A 25,039-nucleotide genomic window follows, 5' to 3' on the forward strand; every position below is an offset into this window, starting at 1 on the left:
GCAATTATGAGGGGCAGGTGAGGGGTCAGGGTGTTGAGAATTGTTGCCCTCCACTGGACACTTACTACACTTTGCAGCAGTTGGGATTTTGCAAGTAATTAAATTTTTATCAAACCAAGATTTTATCATTTCTAATGGTGATTAGCATTTTTCATGGAAAGAGGCGCTATCAGTAAAAGTATGTGGTTTGGATCAGACGGAAGACTTTAGAGTAAGAAATTTGATAATTTTTTTGTGTTGGCACAGATTTAAAGCATATATTGTGTATGTACAGGAAAAGAGTAATGAAAGAAAATATATGTAAAATGAGATCAAATAAAAAATCAGCCATGTTTTCCCCCAAACCACTCAGACAGTCGATCACAGGTCAAAGAATCAAATAGGTGCAAATGGGGGTCTATGTTCTGGAGCATGTAATTTAGTATTAGCACTAAAACTGTGCAGCTATAATTGGAAAAAAAAATGGCTATCAAACACATAACCATACTTGGCAGAAATAGATATGCCATATCTCTTTTATGTTGAGTGTTAGATTTCCAGACCTGTGATGAACCTCTACTGATGTCTCTGCCCATGTCTACTTGTGCGGCTGTGAGAGTGGATGTGTGAGAAGATGCTGATATTCCCATGTCTTAAAACTCTCTCTTTGCAGCTGGGGGAATGGGCATGTTTCATGTCTCTTGTCTTTTTGCAGCTGGGGGATTGGGTGTGTGAGAAGATGCTGATGGCGAGGGACAGCAGCAGAGACGAGACCCAGAAGCTGCATAAGAAGTGGCTGAAGCAGCAAGCCTTCATGGCCGAGCTTGCTCAGAACCGAGAGTGGCTGGACAAGATCGAGAAGGTGAGTCCACACACGCACACAGGAGAACAGACCATTGAGGGACAGGGGGACAGAGGAACACAGCACAGCAGGACAGGGGTCAGTGTTACTGCTGTGTGAGATCCCTAAAATGGAGTTGGGTGAACTTTAAAGGGCTCATCACACATATGTGGAGTTGTGTTTTGTTTCATTCACACATGTTTAAGACATAAATCCTGCATATTTAGGCTGAGTACTTCTCTCAAACTGAAAACCCTCTGTTCCTCCTTGTGATGACATGTGGTAATACAGGAAATGCTCTACTAGTGTAGTGTAGTGTTTTAGAACTCCATACACCTTCACTAGAATGATTTGGAACTACCAATCTCTATTGAACAAAAGGTAAAGGGTAGCTGTTAATGTGAAAACTACATCTTCAGGAGCATTTTGAGCTTTGGAGATGTACAGAGACTAATAATAAAGGGTTACTCAAAAATGTGTCAACAAAATAAAACACAACTCCAGGTATGTTTTTGATAAGGTAACAACATTATAACTGTCTAAACACTCACAAGAATAAATTTTGCATAAAATATGATATATATTGTAAAACATAATGATTTTCTACACTAATTTCTTGTAGATGCACATTAGTACTGATAGTCACTAAACAGAAATTTTACTTCACAAAATGTACACGCAGTTGGGATCCACTCAGTTCAGACTTTGGAGAAAGACATTTGACTATTTTGTGTTTATTGCCACTGATTAAGTCTTGTTTATGTTCATGAAATTAATATTCAAAGCCATATTTATTTCTTTAGAATTTAAACAAATCAAATCATGATCTCTCAATTAGAGTAGACTATTTTGATAGCAATATTTGCCATGTCACTCAGCCCGAGCATGCACTGCCCTAAAATCTATAAATCTACGTTCCACTTCCTGTACACACCAACTGAACTAAGCTGGGCTGAGAGCGCCCCCTCTGGCTCAGGAGAGTCTTGTGTCTCTATGGAAGCTTGTGAGGAAACTGCTGGAGGACCAGCGTGATAAAGAGGAGGGGCTTAGCTAGGCCCCACAGTGATGCTGGTTACCAGGCGACCACCAATAACAGCTCAGAGTGGCCCACACTCATGTGTGAAGGTCACCTCCCCCTCTCCACTGCTCCCTTTTATTATCAGAGTGTGCTGTTTGGACCCTGCTTGCCTGAGCTGGTCAGGTCTGGTGTGGTATGGCCGGGTTTGGCTCTGACACTGAGCTCTGACACTGAGCTCTGACACTGAGCTCTGACACTGCCTCTGGCTGAGGGACTCTATCGATAGTGACTCCTCTGCAGCAGCAGCCTCCTGTCAGTCAGGGCCTGCCTTATGTTGCATTTATTCTGAGGAGGATTCAGTGACACGCTATGGGATGACTATAACAGTCACAATACCCTGTGCAGGTGCTTAAAGTAATTGCATTGGGCTGGTTTCACATGTAGATTCATATAGATCCAAAAGTGGATGTTGTTGACATATTTTTGGGGATTCACATGGATTAGTCGAGGGGTCACAATAGCAGAACAAACTCAGAAATCAAACATTTGCAGAGTGTGGTTTAAAGAAAAGCACAGAGATCTTTCTCTCCACAAATGCATAAAGTGCGTGCATTTCTTTCAGACATGGAACATGAATAGAACATGAGAATAACTGAGGCTTATGATTGTTGTGTGTTTGTGTGCAGGAAGGCCAGCAGCTGATGCAGGAGAAGCCGGAGCTGAGCGCGGGCGTGCAGAGGAAGTTGGAGGAGATGAGGGAGTGCTGGCAGGAGCTGGAGAGCACTACCCAGGCCCGGGCCAGGCAACTGTTTGAGGCCAACAAGGCCGAGCTCCTGGTCCAGAGCTACGAGAGCTTGGACCAGCGCTTGGGACAGCTAGAGGAGCAGCTTTCCTACGTGGACCAGGGACAGGACCTGACCAGTGTCAACAAGCAGCTCAAGAAGCTGCAGGTACACAGCCAGTCTACTCCTGACAGTTCCGCCTCAAACGGTGCTTCTGACAGATGCTCGTGACAGGGTTCTCCTGACAGGGTGTTCCTCACAAGTGCTCCTCACAGGATGCTCCTGACAGGTGCTCCTGAAAGGGTGCTTCTGACAGGTGCTCTTGACAGTGTGTTCCTGACAGGTACACCTGACAGGTGTCCCTGACACGGTGCTACAGGGTCCTGTCTGATGATTATTAAAAGAATATTACTCAATCCCAAGCCTGTTCAAAGAAAGGTTTAAGGCTTTATTCACTAATATAACAGTAATACTTTCAAAGCTGTAAATGACCTTTCACATTATAAACAGAACCCTATGAATGCGCTCACATTTGTCCTTGCTGGGCTGCCATACACAATCACCATTTCACCATTTATTCATGTATGAAGTGCTGTTTATTTTTGCTCTGATTTTGTTTCCAGTGTTTCAGCTCATTTGTGTGATATTTCTGTTTAATTTTTCCTTGTTTTGATGCTTCTTAGAAAGTCATCTGCACTCATGTCCACCCATCCCACGCTCCCAGTGAAGGCAGAGGGTTCCTCGGCTCTGCTCCACAGCATGCTGCTTATGCTTCTTTAGCGTGGCTTTGGTGCACTGCCCCCTGCTGACCAGGGTACAGTACTGTGCACCGCCTGTTCGCAGGCCGGGATCATGGGTTGTTCATCAAGGAACTGTGTAATAGAATTAATTATAACACAAATCTAACCGCAAACTGGAAATTTAGTGTGCTTTTTTTCTTTTTGAAAACTTTAAATCATGCTCCCATCTTGAAAAGTATCACTCATTTGTCAACCTTTAAGAAACAAAGTTGTATACCTTTACCATAAAGTGTTTGGGATTGGGATCAGTCCTTCCTGAAGTTTGCACATTCTTGCAGTTTTAAATTGTATCTTTAGGGCAGCTTAAAAAATGTTTGGTAGCCTCTAGCCAAATGTCCAGTTCTTGTATGCATGTATTATTTCTATCCTAACTGCATTCCCTGGTGCTGTTCCCCGGCCTGTGTGTCCCATGGCAGGGCATGGAGAGCCAGGTGGAACAGTGGTGCTTAGAGGCTGGTCAGTTGCAGAGCCAGACAAGCTCCCTCCCTGAGCAGGGCCACACCAAAGGCAGCGTGGAGCAGAGGCAGACAGCTGTAGAGGCCCGCATGGTGCGCCTCATCCAACCGCTCAAGGAGAGACGTCGCCTCCTACTGGCCTCCAAAGAATTACACCAAGTGGGCCGTGACCTGGAGGACGAGATTGTGAGTTTCATCCTGACCTCCCAAAGCCCTTTACACACCATAGTGATATATGGCTGTAGTCAACGAAGCAAATGCTTTGTTGACTAAAGATATGTCCTGCAGATTGATTAGTCAACTAAAAAGTAAACTAAACTAAAAATGCTCAAAACTATTACGCATCTCTGTGTGTTTGATCCAAACTGCACTCACAAAACTACACCTGTATGGGAATTCATGCAAAAACAACTATTTATGCAGAAATAATTACTAGGAAACGATGCATAATATGTAACTCATGATTCATTTCCAACTCTTCAGCCAAATCTCTCAATATCTTCTCCCCTCTGCTGTTATCCTATATATTTCCTTTAAATCAAAATTAAATAGTCAATACAAATTTTGGTTGACTAAGACACCATTGACAGATTAATCAACTAATTGACATAGGATCTACAGCCCTACAATGTTATAGTCTACTGGAGTTCACAGTAGTAACACAGGCTGTCTGCCTTATTTAGCAACACTGTCAGAGGAACACTGGTTATATGTTCATATATAAAAAAATCTATGTGTAGCACTCCATCTCAGTGTACACAAGAGCAGCCAGGAATCAAAGCAGCGGCTGAAAGGAAACACCAAAAATATTCATGTTTCAAGTGATCTTAACCAGAGTAATGCTATTAAATCTGAGCCTGTCGCATGATCCCATCACGCTTCAGACCTCATTTATACATGTGTACCCCTGAGGCAGTAACACATATTAGTTTCACAATAGTGGGAAAACTGAGCAGTGCCATACACACTGGAGAATTAGACAGACTGACAGTGACCATGATACTGTGATAGTGCTGCTCATGAGGATTTTTCCTCTTTATATGTTTGATGTGTCTGATCTGTGTGTTGCAGCTGTGGGTACAAGAGCGCCTCCCGCTGGCCATGTCTCAGGAGCATGGGGGCAGCCTGCAGGCAGTACAGCAGCTCATGAAGAAGAACCAGGTGCTGTACTGCACACAGTGTCCTGTGGGCCACATATGTAAAGTGGTGTCTAAAGTGTCATGTGTCTCCAGACCCTGCAGAGGGAGCTAGAGGGCCACCGTGGCCGAGTGGACGATGTGTTGGAGCGGGCAGCGGTTATCGCCTCTCTGCGGAGCCCCCAGGCAGACAGTGCCAGGGCAGGCCTGGAGCAGTTATCCCAGTTCTGGACCCTGCTGTGGGCAGAGACGGAGCGCAGGCAGCTGGTGCTGGACGCCATGTACCAGGCACAGCAGTACTACTTCGACACGGCCGAGGTTGAGGCCTGGCTCAGCGAACAAGAGTTGCACATGATGAACGAGGAGAAGGGCAAGGTGTTTTTCTGCTTACACACAGCTTAGACACCTATCCACTCTCATGTGCTCACATAGAGCCTATATAAACATGTCACCACAAATGTGTGACTGTGCCCTTTGTCCAGGATGAGCCCAGCACCCTGCAGCTGCTCAAGAAGCACCTGGTCCTAGAGCAGACCATCGAGGACTATGCTGAGACCATCGGGCTGCTGTCCCAGCAGTGCAGACAGCTGTTGGAGATGGGACACCCAGACTGGTGCGCACTCAGCCACCTCATACTACTTATATTCACTTACAAGGATTCTATGTACTTACTGAAATGAAAGTCAAGTAAACACCAAACAACAGCGGATGAGAGTATAGTTTCATTTTGATGAGTCACTTATGTATTCCAAATACATGTGCTCAAATATGAAACCTAAATATCTGACTTTAAAAGCTTTAGATGTGTGTATGGCCCAGTGCCCTGACGTGTTGTGCTCTTTGTGCAGTGAGCGCATCAGTAAGCGGCAGGCACAGGTGGACCGTCTTTACGTGTCTCTAAAGGACCTGGTGGAGGAGAGGAAGAGCCGCTTGGAGCAGCAGTACTGGCTTTACCAACTGAACCGTGAGGTGGACGAGCTAGAACAGTGGATTGCTCAGAGGGAGGTGGTGGCCAGTTCCCCGGAGCTGGGCCAGGACTACGAGCACGTCACTGTGAGATATGGCTATGTACATTAATGTTCATGGCAACAGTGTTGACATATCATACCATGATTTATTTCTGTCACTTCTAGTCTTAATCAAACTTCTAGCCAGGAAAAATATCCAAACTGCCACTGCCAAATGCATGACCTGGATACACATAATTTACACCAGCATCTCTTCCACATGTCCACATGTGATCATGTTTCCCAAAGCTTTAATCTCTGTGCAGGTGTTGCAGGAGAAGTTCACTGCCTTTGCCTCCGAGACGGGCAGTATTGGGCAGGAGCGCGTGTCTGCGGTGAACCAGATGGTGGACGAGTTGATCGACTACGGGCATGCAGAGGCGGCCACCATCGCAGAGTGGAAGGACGCAGTGAACGAGGCTTGGGCCGACCTGCTGGAACTGATGGAGACGCGTGCTCAGATGCTCTCTGCCTCACATCAGCTGCACAAGTTTTTCTCCGACTGCAGAGAGGTCAGACGCACACACAAGCATGTGCACACACACATACACAGGTGCACACACGCAATTGCATGTACACACACACACACACACGCTTCTTGACTTCTATTCATTTTCTGGAGACAGATCCTAAGAGTTTTCATGACATACATATAAGGATTCCTTTTTAGTATCCTCCTTACTTTGCCCCCGTCCGGTGCAGGTTCTGAACCAGATCTCAGACAAACACCGGCGGCTCCCAGAGGTCCAGGCGCGACAGGGTACCAACAGTAGCACCCTGCAGAGACTGTTGCACACGTTTGAGCAGGACATCCAACTGCTGGTCACACAGGTACACACATGCACGCACACATGTACACACACGCATGGACAAGCACGCACAGATACAAGTATGCATACATGCACACACACTCTTGATGCACACATACACATTTGAGCAGGACATACAGCACCTGGTCACATGGGTACACACACACATTCACACCCCTATAAGGGGGGACAGCCTTATTGTGAAAAGCTCAGCTCCAGCAGTGTGGTTCAGCTGATCAAGAATATAACTCCTACTTGTGCATTATTAGCATGTGTATGAAGATGATGACCCGTCCCGCAGGTGCGGCAGGTGCAGGAGAGTGCGGCTCAGCTCCGGGCTGTGTATGCAGGGGAGAAAGCTGAGGCCATTGCGTGTCGGGAACATGAGGTGATGATGTGTTGGAAGGAGTTGCTGAGCTGCTGCGAGGAGTGTCGTGTGCACATCACCACAGAGGCAGACAAACTGCGCTTTTTCAGCCTGGTGAGAGACCAGCTCATGTGGATGGACTCCATCATCTGCCAGATCGGCACTGGAGAGAAGCCCAGGTACACGCACTACTCTGTCTGCTATGCTTTGTCTTTATGGAGCCTTGCCTTACTGTGTCTCCTACATGTATGTGAGCTAAAAGCTTTGTACCTGCAGGGATGTGTCCTCTGTTGAAGTCCTCATGAACTACCACCAGAGCCTGAAAAGTGAGGTCGAGGCCCGCAAAAATAGCATGGTGGAGTGTGTGGAGATGGGAAAGACACTACTGGCCGCCCGCAATCCTGCAGCCCCAGAGGTGAGACCAGACCACTGTTCACTACACCTGTGGTATGGATACAATTCTTAAAATATGATGTTTTCAGATCAAAGAGAAACTGGACAAGGTGCTTTCTAAGCAACATGAGCTCTCAGAGAAGTGGGACAAACACTGGGAGGAACTACAGCAGTGTGAGTAACCTCATGCTCCCTCTCTCCAACCCGCAATGTTATTCTAGTTTTTATGGACATTTCTTGTTTCACAGTGCTGGAAGTGCACCAGTTTGCCCAGGAGGCAGTGGTGGCAGAGGCTTGGCTCACTGCACAGGAGCCCCTGCTGAACAGTTCTGAGTTGGGGACCAGTGTGGACGAGGTGGAGCAGCTGATCCGGCGTCATGAGGCCTTCCGAAAAGCAGCCGCTAGCTGGGAGGAGCGATTTAGCTCTCTGCGTCGCCTCACCTCTGTAAGCCTCACTCACAGCTTCTTCTGTGCAGATCTAAACACAAGCTTCTTTCTCTCACTGTGCTCTGTGTGCAGGTAGAGAAATTGAAGGCTGAGCAGGGGAAACTGCCTCCCACGCCCCTGCTGGGCCGGAAGGTCTTCCTGGAGCCCCAGGACTCTCCGGGCCAGCCCCCAATATCTCCTGTCATGAGACAGACCATCTACGAGCAGACAGAGCCAAGCTCGCCCCCCTCTCCCGCTGGGCGCCGCCTCACCTCACTGGCCCCTAACTACAGCCCTGTCATGAATGGTTACCGTGGCACCTCTGACCCCCGGCAGGGTGGGGCTGTAGTGGGTGTGGCTGCTGGAGTGGGCCAGCCAGCTCCATCATCTATTGCTTCCATTGCCACTGCAGCCATGCTGGTTTCAGCCAATCAGGCACGTGAAGGCGGGAGTGTTGTCAGAAACAAGGTTTCAAAAGCTTTGCCCACTCTTCAAAGTGGGCGAGCTCTTGAGGAGCCAGAACCCAGGTCTCAGTACCTACGACAGCCTAAGATCAAGCACCTGGATGATGCTGTCACCCCATTGCTGGTGGCCAGTCGCCTAGAGAAGTCTCGTGAGAGAGGGCGCGAGAGGGAGTCAGGCCCAGATAGAGATGTCAACATCATGGCTGAAGTGGTGCTACAGGACCCCTGTCGGGAAAGGCTGCACAGTGAACCCACCAGAGGACCGCGGGGGTCCCGGACAGAAGTCCCAGGTCATGCCCAACCCCAGGCTTACCATAAAGAACACAAGATGGAGCGCCCCCTGTCCAGCGAGCAGCTGATCCAAGCCCGCAGAGATGAGCTGCCTCAGGAGGTGTGGAGAGAACAGGAGCGCAGGCGCACTCTGGAGAGGCAGACGTCCAGTGAACACGAGGGCCTGGGAGGCCATGAGGCCCGGCGCAGAGAGAGAGACCGGCATAAGCCGGAGCGACAGGAATCTAGTGAGCCGGACAGGGAGCAGTCTGACCGCCGCTCAGCCGGAGGGTAAGTGTGTGAGGTCTAGTACTGGTGAAACACTACCACACACACCCTAGTACATCTGCTTTGTGTTCTGTTCAGGGAGAAAAGGTCCACCATGGCTGAGATAGTGGAGCAGATCCAGGAGAGAGAAGCAGCTCAGGTCAGGACGGTGCTGAGACGTGTGGGGCTGGTTCGGTAAAGTTGATGGTAACATTTGTGTGTTCGGTGTTCCCAGGCCCGGGGGGAGGTGCCTCGCCTGCCCAATGGTCTCCCTGAGAAAACTTCCCGACCGGAACGTCCGCGAGCTCGGGACAGGCCTAAACCTCGACGCCGACCCAGACCCAAAGAGGGAGGGGAGCCCAGCAGGAGGTCTAGGTCTGCTCCGGCTCAGAGCCCCGCCACACCCCAGCCTCCTACACACACAGCCCATCAGGAGGGCTTCTTGTTCCGCAAGCTGGACATTGAGAGCATGAAGAAGAGCACCAACAGGTGGGTGTCCTGCATGTAGACGGCCGTGTGCCTGCAAAGCAAACCCAGTCAAATAGTATGTTCACCAGAGTGGCCAGTCGGAGCCACTCTGAACACCTAACTTGGTACTATTTGAGTTCCCCTGGGCAGAGGCTGCTGATGCATGCAGAGCTACTCCTGGAGCTGTGAGTGGAGCAATGCAGGCTCATCACTGCCCCCTGGTGTGTGAACCTGTGCAGGTCACCTGGATGTGGACCCAGGCATCTGGGAGATCATCACTCTGCTACTGCTTTACATCACACCACACCTGTCTACGCTCGCTGCTTCTGTGAAAAGAATGAAGTGAAAGAATCATGTAGGATTAGCACGTCTGACCATGCCATAGATCTAGAGCTAGTACAATCTGGAAACCATGAGTCCAGTTCAGCTCCATGTGAATCAGTACTGATCTTACTCTGTATTATGACAAAGTTTATCTTGTTTTGTTATTTTTATCAAAATAACAACCATCAACATCAAAACTATTATCAGAATTAACTCTTTTGCCCCTCACATAGAGCAGCTCCCTCACAGTAGCCAGCCTTATATTGTCTCTGTCTTTCTGTAGCATTGATTGTGTAACTTAGGATATCCAGTCTTTTACGACTATATTGTCCTGTTATGTTTCTACACAGACGTGTAGAGAGCACTTTTAGGGTCGACAGAGAGTTATTTCATAAGTAGTATACAAAATCATGTATTTAAACAACTTGGTATTTGAAAATCTAATTTGAACAATATTGTTAGATTATTAATATATTGGGAATACTGACAGTATGACCCAAGGCCTGGAAAAGGGACTCCTTCCCTGATGTAGCCCTAAAGCAGCATGCTCATCAGTCTAACATGGAGCAATTGTGCCAGGTTCATGTGCAGTCTATAGCCCCAGATCAGACCCGGCTCATCTGCTCCTCTGGAAATGAGCACAGTGCAGGGTGGCTCAGGTACAAGACTGAGGGGACTGAACTGAGTGGACATGACTAGGTGGACATGGCTGAGTGGACATGAGTTAAGAGACATGACTGGGGGACCTGAGTGGACATGAGTGTATATAAAAAGGTAACATCACTGTGCATTGGCCTGGCTGTTCCTCTGTCAGCAACACTACTCCTCCATAGTAAAGCAGGTTGTCTGCCCATGTCCCAGTCTAATGTGATAGTGTCGGTAACATACAGATATCAGAAACATAAAGGTATCACCATATGGAAAGTCTATTAGTGTGTCTTCTAATACATCACACTGGAAGCTAATGGCCACATCTTGCACAATTCTGAAGGTTTTAGAGGAATTTATGAGACACCAGTCCATGCACTATATCTGATCAAAATGTACATTAAGCAATGCCCAGGTATCCAAAAACAGGCTAAAGCATAACATGTGGCCTATATATAGCCAGAGCATGATGCACCCTTGGACTGTACATGGCTCCAGACCCTGTTTGCTTGTGGAGTCCCAGCCCACTGCATGTTCCCTGGGTATCATTCACTGCCCCTGCTGGGGTCAGGGGCTGAGGGAGTGGGAGTACTCAGTGATACCCATGTGTGAGAGACTTGTCTACGTTGCATGCCCTGTCCTGAGGATTTGTTCAAATGGGATTTAACCAATTGTCTGCTGTGTTGTGTCCTCTCCTGTGCACACTGCGGATTGTCCCTCGGCTCCTCTTTAAGGTAAGTGTGGTGTCCCTGTCCTCCTTGTCTGTCCCGTCTGTCCCTGCCTGTCTCTGTCTCCGTCCGTGTATGTGTCGTGGTGTTCCGGTGTTGTGGCCACGGCCTGTGGCACCTGGCTGCTCAGTTCAGGTGAGTGTTGTCTCACAGGTAGCCTCGCCCCCTGACCTCGCCCTCTCTCCTCTCACAGCAGGTCCTGGGTGAACCTGTACTGCGTGCTCAATAAGGGCGAGCTGGGCTTCTACAAGGATGCCAAGAGCACTGGCACGCCTTACAACAATGAGGCTGCCCTCAGCCTGGGCCACTGCCAATGTGACGTCACCAACGGCTACAAGAAGAAGAAGAACGTCTTCACGCTCAAGTGAGGCCCACATGTTTTTAGGAAAACCTTGAGAGGAGGAACAATGCACATGCCTTTCTCATTCATTAGATCATTTAAGCTCTAAGTGCCACTGTGTGGAATTCTGCTGCTGTCAAATATTATTACAGTCATGTCTTTGGCTTGTTACAGGACAAAAGATGGCAGTGAGTACCTATTTCATGCAAAAGACGAGGTAAGACTGTTTTCAAACTGACTACAAACAGTGCATAGTTGATTTTCACCACTCTTCTGTTCCATGGCAGGATGACCTGAAGGCCTGGGTGGGCAGTATCTCCACCAGTATCTCAGAGCATGAAGAAATTGGCAAATGGGGCCAGCCTCAACCCACTACCTCATCCACAGACGAGGGCACGCGGCGGGAGGGCAGCAAGGCTGACAACCGCTCTGACAAGGGGCCCGACCGGGGGTCTGAACGGGGGTCTGATCGCGGACCTGAGAAAGAAAAAGACAGAGTCGAGCGCTCTGAGAAAACTGTCAAATCTGACTCGAAACGCTCTGAGAAATCCAGCAAGAAAAAGTGAGCTAAAAATGTTCACCTACGGTTCTATTGCTATTGTAGAGCCTCCTCTGTCCTGGATGGACTGCGAAGGACAGCGGAGGACAGGGGAGGACAGCGGAGGACAGCGGAGGACAGCGGAGGACAGGGGAGTACAGCAGTGGACAGTGGAGGACAACGGAGGACAGTGGGGGGTGAAGGAGCAGGAGAACACAGCTCCAGAGAGCTGTCAGCACTGTTAAGTGAACCAAGCGTAGCCCTAATGTTTTCTTTTGTTTTGTTTGAAATGAGCAGTGTCTGAGTCCATCTGTGTCTCTGAATATGAAGATGTCTCATGTTTTTATTTTGTTGGAGTTGGACACCTTGGGACACCTGGGGACACCTGAGGACACCTGGAAGACACTTGAAAGACACTTGGAGGTAGACTCCTGGAGGATTGGTCCGGAGTCGGACCATGATGCATTTGGAGCAAACATATGGACACATCTTAACTTGACTTGAATCAAGTCCCTCAGATGTTCATTTTGCAGAAGCACACGCACACCTTTTCTTTAGTATTGCGTCTTCCTCTGGGCTTCTAGTTTGGCATTTCTAACCTCAGATATCCCTTCTCTGTATGTGTGCAAAGCATCTCCATCCAGCCACGGAACATCTAACATGAGCTGTCTCTAGATACTTCCCTCTTAATGTCAATTAGTCAGGCATCCTAAAAGTCAGTTAGTTCTCCATGTTCCTTTTTCAGTTTAATTGTTAATTTATAAGAGGGACCCTTCTTCTCATGGACATGCACATACTCCGTGAACATGCTCCTTCATAACCTCCTCAGAATGCTTCTCTCTCCTCAGAACATCTCACCCTCCTCGATCACCTCAGAACGTCTCACTCTCTTCAGAATGTCTTACCTCCTTCATCTCCTCAGAACATCTCACACACTTCAGATCATCTCACTGTCCTCCATTGCCTCCTCAAAACTCCTCACTCTCCTCCATCACCTCCTGAGAACCTCTCACTTTCCTCAGAACATCTCACTTTTGCTTTCAATTTTTTAGTTATTTTTTTTACTTCAGAAGTAACTTAATTTTGAAGATTGAAGCCATAGTCAGTGAGAGAGATTTACAAATGTGTCTCTGGGAACTAAGGTTAAGGTTTTTGGTCCTTTGGGATATCTGTCCGATCTTGGTTGCGAGTTCCTTAGCTGGAGGATTAGCTTAATGTGCATGTGATTGATTAGCAACATTTCAGAATCCACTCACCTGTAGTTAAAAGCACAAGTCCACATATCCCATGCCCAAAGCTGTGTTCCAGCAGGACCTCCAGGATCTTCAGAAAGGAGTTAGCATTTGCTGTAAACTGACTGTTAGAATTAGCAGGGCTGTTTCTAGCGATGTAGGGGACCTATGCAAGAGGTTGTTTGGGGTGCCTCTATTCACCAAACTGAAAGAGATTGCCATTTCAGACAATTCAGGTAAATGTTTTAGCTTGTACCAAAAGTGCACTGCAGTTGATGAAAAAAATGTCTGGTTTGATCCTAGTTTAGTTTAAATGTAGACTTTGATTTGATTCAGTTCTAGTCCTGCTTTAGTCAAGGTCCAGTCTAGTCTGAACAGCAAATCCCTTGTCAAAGCATGTGGCTCTGGCTGGGTAGGTAAGGTTGTGTCTAGGTTTGGTTCAGAGTTTAATCCTAGGTGTGAGCCATAGACTGTGTATATAAATGGACATAGCTAACCTGCTAGCCATAGCGTTCCAAATACGAAGTGAGCATGGGCACTCTTTCAGCTCCATCGATTTTGGGTCTAACTTACTTTCTATTGAAAAACAGTCGCCCCTCTTTCTGCCCTGCTAAACCAATGGTAGGGGCAGGAAGGAACGTTACTTTCAACATCATTCTGGATTGGCTGTTTGAATGCTATGATACTTCCGGTTGGAATTCCAAAAGTGGAACTCGGCTCCAAATTCACCCCATGACTGCTAGCCTTGACAAGCTTCATTTGGCTAGAGCCGAACACTATGGGTGACGTCACACTCCCTCCTTTATACAGTCTGTGGTGTGAATGCAACCTAAATCTATAGCTAGAAAATTAACACAATTATATGGGGCTAGTATTCAGCTTTGGTGGGCCCTGGTGGATGTGGAGTCTTGTGTATAATCTGGTTTTGGCTAGAAATGGCCCTGCCCTGTCTTCCAAGCATCCCCCTTCCTCTCAGCGCTGCTCCCTTGACCCTTCATGAACGCATGTGTAACTGTGCAGCCACCCAGTTTCTCTTCACCTGCACCCAATGAGGAGGTCACACCCCAATGCTCTCCTCCTATTTTTCTATGGAATGGAGCTCTGACCAAAATGTCTTCATTCTAAAGCCCAGTCTGCCTTATGTCCACACTACACACTCACTCATATGCACCTATTTTCATTTGTTTTAATGAAATGTATTACAGGCCTTTTCCACTGGCCCCTCAGCACTGCACAGCTCTACTTTCTCATGGACTTTTGGTATTTTGACTTGGGGCTAAAATCCTTTTTAGTCAAAAGACAAAATTAAAATTGGTAGTCAAAAGCTGATCACAGCTTAAAGTGGTACTAAACTCCACCCACAACCACATTTCAAGTACAGCTGCTAAACTGGGTAGTACGTGGAGGACTAAAGAAAAGAGTGAGGGGGAGGAGGGGTGGGGTCTGGAAATATAAGGAACAGTGTAACAGGTATCCACACTTCAAACTCAGCCCCTGGAGCTCGGTGGTTAGAATCAGAAACACCTGGCTGTAATCAGGGCAGTCTTGTGTGATATCACCAACTACTTTGCAAATTGCAGAGGCCACTGAAGGCAGCACAAACCTAAATTTAGGCATTTTTGATCAGAAAACTGCAAATTTACCAAGTTTGCACTGAAGTTGCAAAAAAATGACTAGGAACAATATATAATATTAAAACACCATATACACAGTTTTGTAGTGAAAATAGTGGATTTAGTGTTTAGTTCCACTTTAAACGTGACTCCTGGACCCGGCTTTTGATTGGCTAGAGGAGCAAGAGGACACACCTCTAAAACAGAGTGTTTATCTCACAGCCTTATTTTATTGAGCTGAATAATCAGAATTGTTGATTATTGATTAATCGATGAATCATTACAGTCTGTATTCAAAGTGCGTAAATCAGAGCTGTGTAACCCATGAGAGAGTCATGCCGGTAGCTTCTGGGCAGTGGAAAAACAGGTAGTGGCAGTGGCCAGGGTTCCCAACAGAAAAAACATTTTCTTTGACAATTTTGTATGATTTTTGTAACAAATGTAATGCATCTCAGCTAGGTGTGAATGCCAGATCAATGCAATAATGGATTTGCATGTTGGACTTAAACAGAGCGAAGAGGACATGAGGGACATGTCCTCTGGATACATAGAGACTCAGATATCCTCCTGTTCTGTTCCTACATCAGCCATCAAACCAATAAATACCTTTGGCTTTTGCTCTTTGTACTGTCCATTTTCTGGGATTACTGTGTGAGGGAGCCCAAGTAGCCCTACAGCTAAAAAATAGATTTATGCAATAAAAGTGAAATGAAAGTAGATTTTAACTTAGGGAGGCAAGGGACTAATCTGGAACCCAAACTAAAGAAGACACACTATATTAAAAGACCTATCAAATTATTGAGAAAAGGTTAAAAAAAAACCCACAATTACATGTAAATGTGTTGATGGGACTTGTAAGCTGTAAAAAAGCGTTATAACACCACTGCAGTGATCAGTGCTCAACCTTCAACCTCAACATTGATTGAACATTGATTGTTTATTGGTTCATTGATTTTAGGGGCAATGCATCTTTATGCATATGTATATGCCAGATTTAGCCAGAGGGTTATTTTTCACTTGTAGTCCCTGGGCAGATGTTAAGTGCCATCTTCTTTATTCCTACAGGGAGTAGAAGGACCATAGGCTGCAGATATAATAATTACTGTATATATAATCATTCTTTATACAGTCTACGAGGGAGGCCCATGGTTTCAAAACTCAAATAACACTCCGCGGCGATAGGGGGCGTGACCATGCGAAGAGGGCTGATCCGTGTCCGGGTTAGGGGTGACTGCGGGCTTCATCAGACGCGGAAGAACAACTCTATTGGTAAATTCACAATCCCGAAGGATCCCGAGTCTTAAAACTCCCATTTCACTTCAGTTCGAATACATGTTCAGTTCGAGCTAACCCTCCGGTGTGCCTCTCTGCGTGTTTCCAAATGCGAGTGTGAGCGACGCACCACTCGCGCATCATTCACTAAACCTCTCAATACATGGAACAGGACATGGAGAATAACATGGAGCAGAACATGGAGCAGAACTTGGAGCAGAAGTTTGTGAACACAGTGGCGACGCTGGTGGAAGCTGCGGTCCAGGCTACGGTGCTGGCGTGCCGGGAGGCCTGGGGAGGAGAGGTGCCGCTACCGGACATCCAAGAGGCCCACACGCAGCACTTTCGGAGCATTCAGAGCTCTCTGGTGCTGGACATCCACGCCGTGTACACCGAGCTGCTCGGGGAGGTGGAGTCTCTACGGGCTCGTGTGCAGCAGTTGGAGGGGACGCTGCAGCGGATGCCTAAAGCGGGACACAGAGGCGAGGATGAGGGCCACACGGACACGGTGCTCAAGAGCTTGGGCGAAAATGCCGAAAACGTGCTGCTGCAGGACGGCTTTCTGCTGGGTCAGTATAGTCACCTTGTACCTCTCTTTGTAGGCTCACTTTTTAAATGCATTACGGAACTTTTCTTGTGGAGGGTCGGTCCGCCACCTGCCTTTTTATGGAGATGTTCTTGCTTTTCCTGCCACAGTACAGCAATATAAACAAGTAATATAAAGACTCACTGTAACATTCCATGCAAAGACAAAGCAAAGGCATCTCCATGAAGACAAGCAGACCACCAGAAAATTGTGCACATTTTAAAATGTTGTATGCCCATTCATTAGAATGTGTGTTTATGTCCCCCCCAGAGGCTCCAGTGCTGTTTGTATCCACGGACGCAGAGCCGCTGGTGCTGGAGGCCCCCCACAGCCCGGACAGCCCGGTGAGGGGAGCACACTCTCAGCCGCACATATCACGTTTGAGTCAAAAAGTCTTGCAGTGTACAGTAATGTAGTGTTGTCATGATACTCAAATATCAAATTTGATTTTGATGCTAAGGAATGGACTCCATACTCCATACCGATGCCACTATGATCATAAAAAACACTTATTCTTAGGACAATAGAATGTGATTTTCAACATATATTATATTATATCATATGGCCGTATATCTGTGTAATCCCTCACTGGTCCAGGTAGGTTCCATAGTGGTCCATGGGCATATAATAGTCTGGTCTTGTACTTGTTATGATACAGCTCAAAGTCATTATAAAGCTACTCAGGATAGGTTCATTTCTGTCCTGTGAATGTGACTTTTGGTATCAGTACCTGCTAAAATGGGTATCTAGTTTTGATACTAATTTTGGTATCAATTAGCATCCGATTTTCGATACTTTTGACAACCTTAATGTAATGTTTTATTTAATTGTCTCTTGCTCTGGGGCTTGTATCAGGTCTGGTCCTAATGTACTTCCTTTGTGACAGTATTCTGCACATCTTATCTCAACATAACCCATCGGCAGAGTTTTCATGAAAATTTGATTTGGAAAATGACGATGAGCACAAAAAGACACAACTGTGAGCCTGAGAAATTGGCTGGGGAGGGGGAGGTCTGAGATGGGATGTACACTACCAGTCACTACCAAAAGTTTGGACACATCCTCTCATTCAATGTTTTACTTTACTTTAGTACTTTCTACATTTTAGATGCATACAGAGGACAATTAAAAACAAATATTTTATATTCAAATTTTCAGAGTAGCTGCCCTTTGCTTTGTTGACAGCGCTGCAAATTTTGCCTTCTCTCAATGACCTTCATGATAAAGTCTCCCAAAAATGTTTTTTACTTTTTACAGATGTGCCTTGTCAGAGTCAAGAAATTCCAAGGGTGCGAAGCAGTGATCAAAGCAGAGTTTTTTTTTTTGTTTGTTTGTGTGTTTACTACATTCTATATATGTCATTCAACTAGTCATGAAAACAAAGAAAAATAAGTGAAAAGGTGTGTCCAAACTTTTGACTGGTAGTGTAGGCTAGGATCTGGTTTGTCTGTGTTGGAATATTGTATATCTTGTGTTGTATTGTTTATTGTTTTATTATTATTTTACAGAATGTACTTGATGGCTCGGCTGCTGAGAGATCAAAAAGAAAGAAAGGAGGCAATTCAAAAAGATATAAATGTGTGTATGTCTATTGTATATATAAAGCAATGGCAGGAACATCTTGAGTACAAACTGTGGTCTGTTCCAGATGCCACTGAGGAAGAGGAGGAGGACACAGCCCCTGTGGAGGTGTTGGCCAGTCGAGTGTCGGGCAGAACCTTGAAACCTGTGAAGCGATACTTTTGTGACTTCTGTAACATGGGTTTTCACTGGAAAGGAGACCTGAACAAGCACATGAAGGTGCACTTCAAAGCCTTCCCCTGTGAGCAATGTGAGCGCACATTTACAGATGAGGCAGCTCTGGAGAAACATGCCCAGAGTCATGAGGAAAAGGAGCCGCTGCCCTTCCCCTGCCCACATTGTAAGAGAGCCTTCAGGAAGGAGCTGTCCCTATACAACCACATGGCCCGCCATCAGCAGACTCCCCCCAAAGCCTTCACCTGTGAGCAGTGTGGGCGCAGCTTTAGGCTGGAGCAGTCCCTGGAGAACCATCGGGTGCGTCACCAGAAAGAGGCCCTAACCTTTCAGTGTCAGCTCTGTGATAAGACCTGCAAGAGCTCTGTGCAGCTACGGTGCCACATGGTAGTCCACTCGGAGGATCGGCCCTACAGCTGTGCAACCTGCGGCAAAGAGTTCAAGAGCAAAGACACGCTCCGCTTTCACCAGATGGTCCACACCAATGCCAAGAAGTACAAGTGCTCCGAGTGCGAGGAGAGCTTCAAGTACGCCCACTCCCTGACAGTACACCGCAGGAAGCACACAGGCATTAGCCCGTTCGTCTGCTCCGTGTGTAACCGATCCTATCGCACTGGCACTGCCCTAAAGCGCCACAGCGTGGTGCACACCGGAGAAAAGCCTTTTACATGCCACATCTGTGGAGCTCGCTTCAGCCTCAACAACAACCTGAAGAGGCACATCCGCATCCACACAGGTGAGAAGCCCTTCAGCTGCCAGGACTGTGGCAAGAGCTTCTCTGACAACAACAAGCTCAAGTCCCACATGCTCATCCATGGCGCTAGCAAGCCCTTCATGTGTGACCTGTGTGGAAAGACTTTCCTGTTCAATTGCAGGCTGCGGGCACACCAAAAGTTTGTGCACGCTAACCGCGAGGAGTCGGACAGGCTGCAGGCCCCCGGGCTGCAGCGCAGAAACAGAGCTGTGGAGAAACCCTTCAGCTGTAAAATCTGCCTGCGAGGCTTCTCGGCTGCCTGGTCGCTCAAACTGCATGAGAAGGGCCACAGCGAGCAGAAGGAGTTCACCTGTGAACTGTGTGATAAGTCCTTCCATAACAAATACTCGTTCAGCTACCACCAGCGCAGCCACACAGGTGACAAGCCCTTTGTGTGCGATGTGTGTGGAAACAGGTTCTTCCAAGCCAGCAGCTTAAAACAGCATGAGCGCATCCACACAGGAGAGAAGCCCTACAAGTGTGACCAGTGCGGGAAAGCATTCCGCACTGACGGCAACTTCTACAGACACATGCGCATCCACAGCGGAGACAAGCCCTTCCAGTGTATGTACTGTGAGAAGAAGTTCCACCAATCCAACCAGCTAAAGGCCCACATGCAGCTGCACACAGGGCAAAAGCTGTACTCCTGCTCCACCTGTGGACGGGGCTTCTCTGATTCTCGACAGCTCAAGAAGCACAGCTGCCACGGCTCATGATGAAAGCCCTCTTCTATCAGACTTTTTCAAGCCAAAACTGGCTCTGCCTTGTCAAAAGCGAAGGTGGAAGATGTTGTGATCTCGGAAACTCTGAGGATCCAACCTCCAACTCGGAAAATTTTAATTTTAATTAGGAAAGTGGCACAGAAGTGTTGGAACAACTATCTCCTCACAGGAACTATCCTATCACAACAATAAGTGTTTTTACATATTTGCGATGAACTAATATAATCTAATCACTGTCTCTTAATGTATGTTTCTTCTGGCTGTTACACAGGCCTTTTCCAAGTTTATGTTGTGAACTGGAAGTCTGATGAATGAAGTTGTATCAGAGTTTCTGAGATCACATGAATGCAGCAATATTTCACACTTTCCCAGTGTGAACATGGGTGCATGGTGCACTCCAGCTCAGGAGGGGCTTTTGGAGATATGAAGTACAACCTCTAAAATTTCAGCTGTAATAAAAATATATTTGAGTTGTTTTAGCTGAGCAATATATTGAACAGCCACAGCTTCTTATGGGTTTGAACTTTTCTCTGCACTGACCCAGCCCAACTTGGCCAATGAGGGCCCCTGTGTTGTTTTGTGCCTTACGTTTCTAATAAAGTCACATTGCTCTACAAGTAGTTCTGCTAAATGTTCTGCACCAGCACCACAGTGACAGAGTTAATGGCGAGTCTGGTATGGATTCCATAAATTTAAAAAAGTTTATCCTGATTTATTTGAAAGCCCAGAGAGATACACTTAATGTTTAATACAAATATTTTTCTTCGAAATAATAACTTTTTATTATCTATTTCCAGCTCTAGGAAACTACTTTTATTGTCACCCTTAATGATAATAAAGAGTTAGTTTTTTCCTTTCTTAAAGTTTAGGTGTCGGTGCCTTGTTATGCTTTTGTCTTAACAGCTCGGGACCTGTTAGCGGCGCGCACGCACAGACACAGACACAGAGTTGTGTCTGACGCTCAACTCCCCACACACTGAAAATAGGCGTGTATCAGTAGTTTTAATGCCTTCGAACGTGGTGGGAGATGATATGGAGACCGCGGCTTACAGTGCCACCAGGGCTGTTGTAGACACTGCCATAAACACGGCTCTTCAGCTGTTCTGTCCACCTGGAAAAGCTCTCACAAAGGTGAGTCCCACTGTTTAGTGTACAACTTTAACAACAGATGTCCGGTCTTTTTATAGATCCATGCATGATCTATGGCGTCGTGCTGAATCAAAGAAGAGGAGATAACAGACAGCAGCGGCTAACAAAGATGGCGGATTAGCTGCTGGGCTAGTCCAGTTTGTCATAACCTTTAGCTGAAGAGTTGCGTGGCTTTCCACTCTATTCAGGACTTGCATGTCTGAGCCACGCAGCACCAGTTCTCTAAATTCATTTACAAACGTCCTTGCAATTATTTATTTTTCGGTTATATATATATATAATGTATATACATTTCTTTATTATTATTATTTTTTGTCCAGACATGGTGCCCTGTTAGATTTCTAGACTATTTTTCACACTGTTTATTTACGTTATTTAGATATGAAATATGATATAAATATGAAACTAAAAAATAAGTTTCGCAGTATGTTTTGACTTTTAGGGCCGGGTTTAGTTAGTTTAGTATATTTATTTATTAGGGACTATACACATTAAAAAAAAATAAAAAATTGACCTACACAAAGAGATCATATGTTTGTGCCGGGTTATAGCAAAATAGCTCATATTCACCTTCGGGTTCGGGCCCTGGATAGGTTGATGTCATAAATGCCAATAAAATACAATGTATATTAATGCAATTCATCCACTCAATAATTAAAACAAGTCCCATTCACTATCAGTCACTACATCCATACCATAGACTATATAAACAAGGGGTACACTATGATCTATACACTGTGTGCATATATACACTATTTGCATACATATTTCATTCATACAAGGTAATTTAATGTGCACAGGTTGTTTGGTTAAAAGCCATGGTTTGGTCAGGCATATAAACATTTAATAATTTGTAAATGATTGGAAGGGTGTTCCAGAGGCTTATGGCTCTATAGGAGAATGATAACTGACCAACAGAGGTTCTGCGTCTTGGAACACTGATCTCTCCTCTTGCTGTCGACCATGTGGCTCGGCATGTCTTTTCTGAAGTGAGCACTTTCTCTAAGCAGCTGAATTTTGAATGAGTTTAAATAAAGCTTACATTTGATTAAATATAGGCACATTTTCTGGCATGACGTTATTGGATATTAAAGATAGCTCGGGCTATTATTTGTAACCTAAGCATTTTCAGATTTAAAATGATACACAACCATGACTAGCTTAAATTTGGGAACGGATTAAATTTCATATTATGAAAACAAATGTGTTTGTATGTGTGAATAAAACCTTTCTATATTTATCATTAAAAAATAATTTTAACACAGGACTATGGACAGGACTGATCATGGTCATGCCCTAAATGTACTTCAACACTATTGTTTTTTCACAGCCAGTGTCACAGGGAGCAGTGGTGACTATGGTGGCTCATGAGGCCACCAGAAAAATCCACAGCATCTTTGTGCAGCTGCTGCGGCGTGAGACTCAAGCCCTGCGGAGAAGACTGAGCCTAGAGCAGCAGAGCCAGAGAAGGAACAGACTGAGCCTAGAGGAGAGCCAAAGGAGGAGCATCCCAGAGGAGGAGCAGGGCACCCTGCGGGAGAAGGCCTGTGTGATGAGTGCCACTGAGCAAGCATCAGAGAATACTGCTTCTGAGAAGCAAAGCCCACAAAATGCTGGTAATCATCAACAGTTTTTTTTAATATTAATGTAAACTTCAAAGAAACTTATTGATGAGATGAGAAGTGGTCTACACTGCTGTGTAATGATTAGACTGAGGAAAAAGGAGGCCAAAATCTAGAGTCCAATAGCTGGGGAAAAAAATTATATATATATATATATATATATATATATATATATATATATACACATACATACACATGCACGCACGCACACACACACACAAAATGTATCTTTCCACTTGAGGCATTCTCCAGCCTTATTCTGCTGTGCAAAGAGTACAGCCCAAACTAGGTCCACCAGACCGTACAGTGCTCTGGAACTAAAAGCTCACAGTGAAACCTTTCCTATAGCGTAAAAAATCTAATCTATCCACACATTTTGTCTACAGACTCCACTGTCCATGTTCGCAACAAGAAGCCTGCACAAACAACAGGGGGAAGTGATGAGCCTCAGTCTGCGCTGGTCTGTGAGCACTGCACACGCACTTTCACGCAACACAGCCACTTAGAGGTTCACCTGCTGGAGGACTGTGTGAATAAAGCTAGCCCCTTCAAGTGCAGCATCTGTGACAAAATGTTTAAAAACAAAGTGTATTTGAAAACCCACCAGCAACTGCACAGTGACTCCAGACCTTTCACCTGCTCCACCTGTGGAAAAGCCTTCAAGACCAAGTCATACCTAAGTGCCCATGTGGCCGTGCACTCCGGCCACAAGCCCCATCCGTGCTCCGAGTGTGGTAAGAGTTTTAGGAGCGCCTTTGCCCTCAAGAGCCATGAGAGCACCCACTCCAGAGAGCAGCCCTACACTTGCTCCCAGTGTGACAAGAGCTTCAAACTGAAGCGCTCTCTTCAGCTGCACCAGTCTGTGCACAGTGGCCGGAGCTTCAGCTGTGAGCTCTGTGGAGCCTGCTTTACCTTTCAGCAGAACCTCAAGCGCCACATGCGCATCCACAGTGGAGAGCGGCCATTCAAGTGCCCCATCTGCAGCAAGAGCTTTGTCCAGAACAAGCTCAAGGCCCACATGCTCATCCACGGAGCCCCAAAGACCTTCATGTGTGACCTGTGCGGGCGCACTTTTCTCTACAACTTCCAGCTCCAGAGACACCAGAAGCAGGTCCACGAGAAGGAGCAGCAGGGGGGCGTGAGAAGCCGGGGACAGGCTGGAGGTCAGAGCAGTGCAGGGCAGCGGCGGGTGATCCTGCGCCTGGACAGGACCACAGTGGACGTGACACCCTTCAGCTGTGACACCTGTCACCGCAGCTTTGAGAACACTAGCGCCTTGCACAAGCACCAGCTTGTCCACTCCGACATGAAGCAGTACAAGTGTCACTTGTGCCCAAAGACCTTCTTCTACAAAGCCACATACAACTACCACCTGAGGCTGCACTCTGGTGAGCGGCCGTTTCAGTGCGACCTGTGTGAGAAGACCTTCATCAACCAGCAGGCTCTGAAGAGCCACCGCCTGCAGCACACGGGGGAGAAGCCACACCAGTGCCAGCACTGTGAGAAGGCCTTTAGAGTCCAGGCCAACTACCGCAAGCACCTGCTCATCCACTCAGGACACAAACCGTACGAGTGTGAGGTGTGCGGGGCGCGCTTTAGACAGCTCACACATGTACAATTCCATATGCAGGTGCACACAGGCCAGAAGCCCTACTCCTGCTCCAGCTGTGGCCTGGGTTTCTCTGACTCACGCCTGCTCAAGAAGCACAGCTGTGGGCTCCAGCAGCCCAGGCTCTGGGCCCACCTGTCTCACTGAGCTCCCCTTAGAAGGAACATTCATCTGATCAGCTGTTGTCTACATCTACAACTTAAGTTTAGAATAAAAATATCTCCATCAACAAAAGGGTTGAGTCACAGTTAACTTTGTCACCATAATTTATTTGAGCAATAAATCATTTTTTGATGAATGAGTCTTGTGTATGGTTTTCTCTTTGAGTGTCTGTTGTTCTTTTTGGCCTGTAGAGGGCAATATAGCGAAACATTTTCTGATGCTGCCTGGAGATTTTTGCATCATACTGATGAATGAGGATAGTGCTGTAGATTTACTTTTCCACATGAATTTGAATTTAGGACTGTTCTACTTTCTTTAGATAAGCCTAATAGCTGACACGCGGTGACTTGATGTGATGATGATTTTTGAGACGCAATAGAAATGTTCAAAGGATAAAGGCAGTGTGCTTGTGTTGTATGAGAAAAAAATAACACTGGGTTACAAAAAAAAACATTTTTGAAAGTTGTCTGTGTTTTTTCAACTGAATTAGGACCATTTAGCAC

At 46.4% G+C, this 25,039-nt stretch overlaps 2 protein-coding genes across 3 annotated transcripts in view; both read left to right on the forward strand.

Moving 5' to 3' along the window:
* LOC117380239 (spectrin beta chain, non-erythrocytic 1-like) overlaps positions 1-12,200 on the forward strand; it is a 54,859-nt gene extending 42,659 nt beyond the window's left edge. For both annotated transcript variants that reach the window (XM_033977008.2, XM_055225788.1), the window contains 19 exons: positions 695-841; positions 2,525-2,788; positions 3,837-4,061; positions 4,947-5,036; positions 5,108-5,386; positions 5,494-5,624; positions 5,860-6,064; positions 6,285-6,530; positions 6,721-6,849; positions 7,129-7,373; positions 7,471-7,609; positions 7,677-7,761; positions 7,836-8,032; positions 8,107-9,038; positions 9,114-9,174; positions 9,250-9,503; positions 11,376-11,546; positions 11,697-11,739; positions 11,810-12,200. In XM_033977008.2, coding sequence (XP_033832899.1) covers positions 695-841; positions 2,525-2,788; positions 3,837-4,061; positions 4,947-5,036; positions 5,108-5,386; positions 5,494-5,624; positions 5,860-6,064; positions 6,285-6,530; positions 6,721-6,849; positions 7,129-7,373; positions 7,471-7,609; positions 7,677-7,761; positions 7,836-8,032; positions 8,107-9,038; positions 9,114-9,174; positions 9,250-9,503; positions 11,376-11,546; positions 11,697-11,739; positions 11,810-12,088 — 4,122 coding nt within the window. In that variant the 3' untranslated portion in view covers positions 12,089-12,200. The remainder of the gene's footprint in view (positions 1-694; positions 842-2,524; positions 2,789-3,836; positions 4,062-4,946; positions 5,037-5,107; positions 5,387-5,493; positions 5,625-5,859; positions 6,065-6,284; positions 6,531-6,720; positions 6,850-7,128; positions 7,374-7,470; positions 7,610-7,676; positions 7,762-7,835; positions 8,033-8,106; positions 9,039-9,113; positions 9,175-9,249; positions 9,504-11,375; positions 11,547-11,696; positions 11,740-11,809) is intronic.
* Positions 12,201-16,135: 3,935 nt separating this feature from the next.
* On the forward strand, positions 16,136-24,630 carry LOC117379822 (zinc finger protein 729-like). The gene is made up of 7 exons (XM_055226207.1): positions 16,136-16,746; positions 17,034-17,107; positions 18,272-18,341; positions 18,412-19,985; positions 20,913-21,125; positions 22,474-22,759; positions 23,152-24,630. Exons 1-7 carry the CDS (start codon positions 16,341-16,343, stop codon positions 24,519-24,521), a joined length of 3,993 nt encoding a protein of 1,330 aa, XP_055082182.1. The 5' UTR covers positions 16,136-16,340; the 3' UTR covers positions 24,522-24,630.
* Positions 24,631-25,039: the final 409 nt, after the last annotated feature.

This window comes from Periophthalmus magnuspinnatus, chromosome 13 (genome assembly GCF_009829125.3).
Source record: "Periophthalmus magnuspinnatus isolate fPerMag1 chromosome 13, fPerMag1.2.pri, whole genome shotgun sequence".
Classification (NCBI taxonomy): domain Eukaryota; kingdom Metazoa; phylum Chordata; class Actinopteri; order Gobiiformes; family Gobiidae; genus Periophthalmus; species Periophthalmus magnuspinnatus.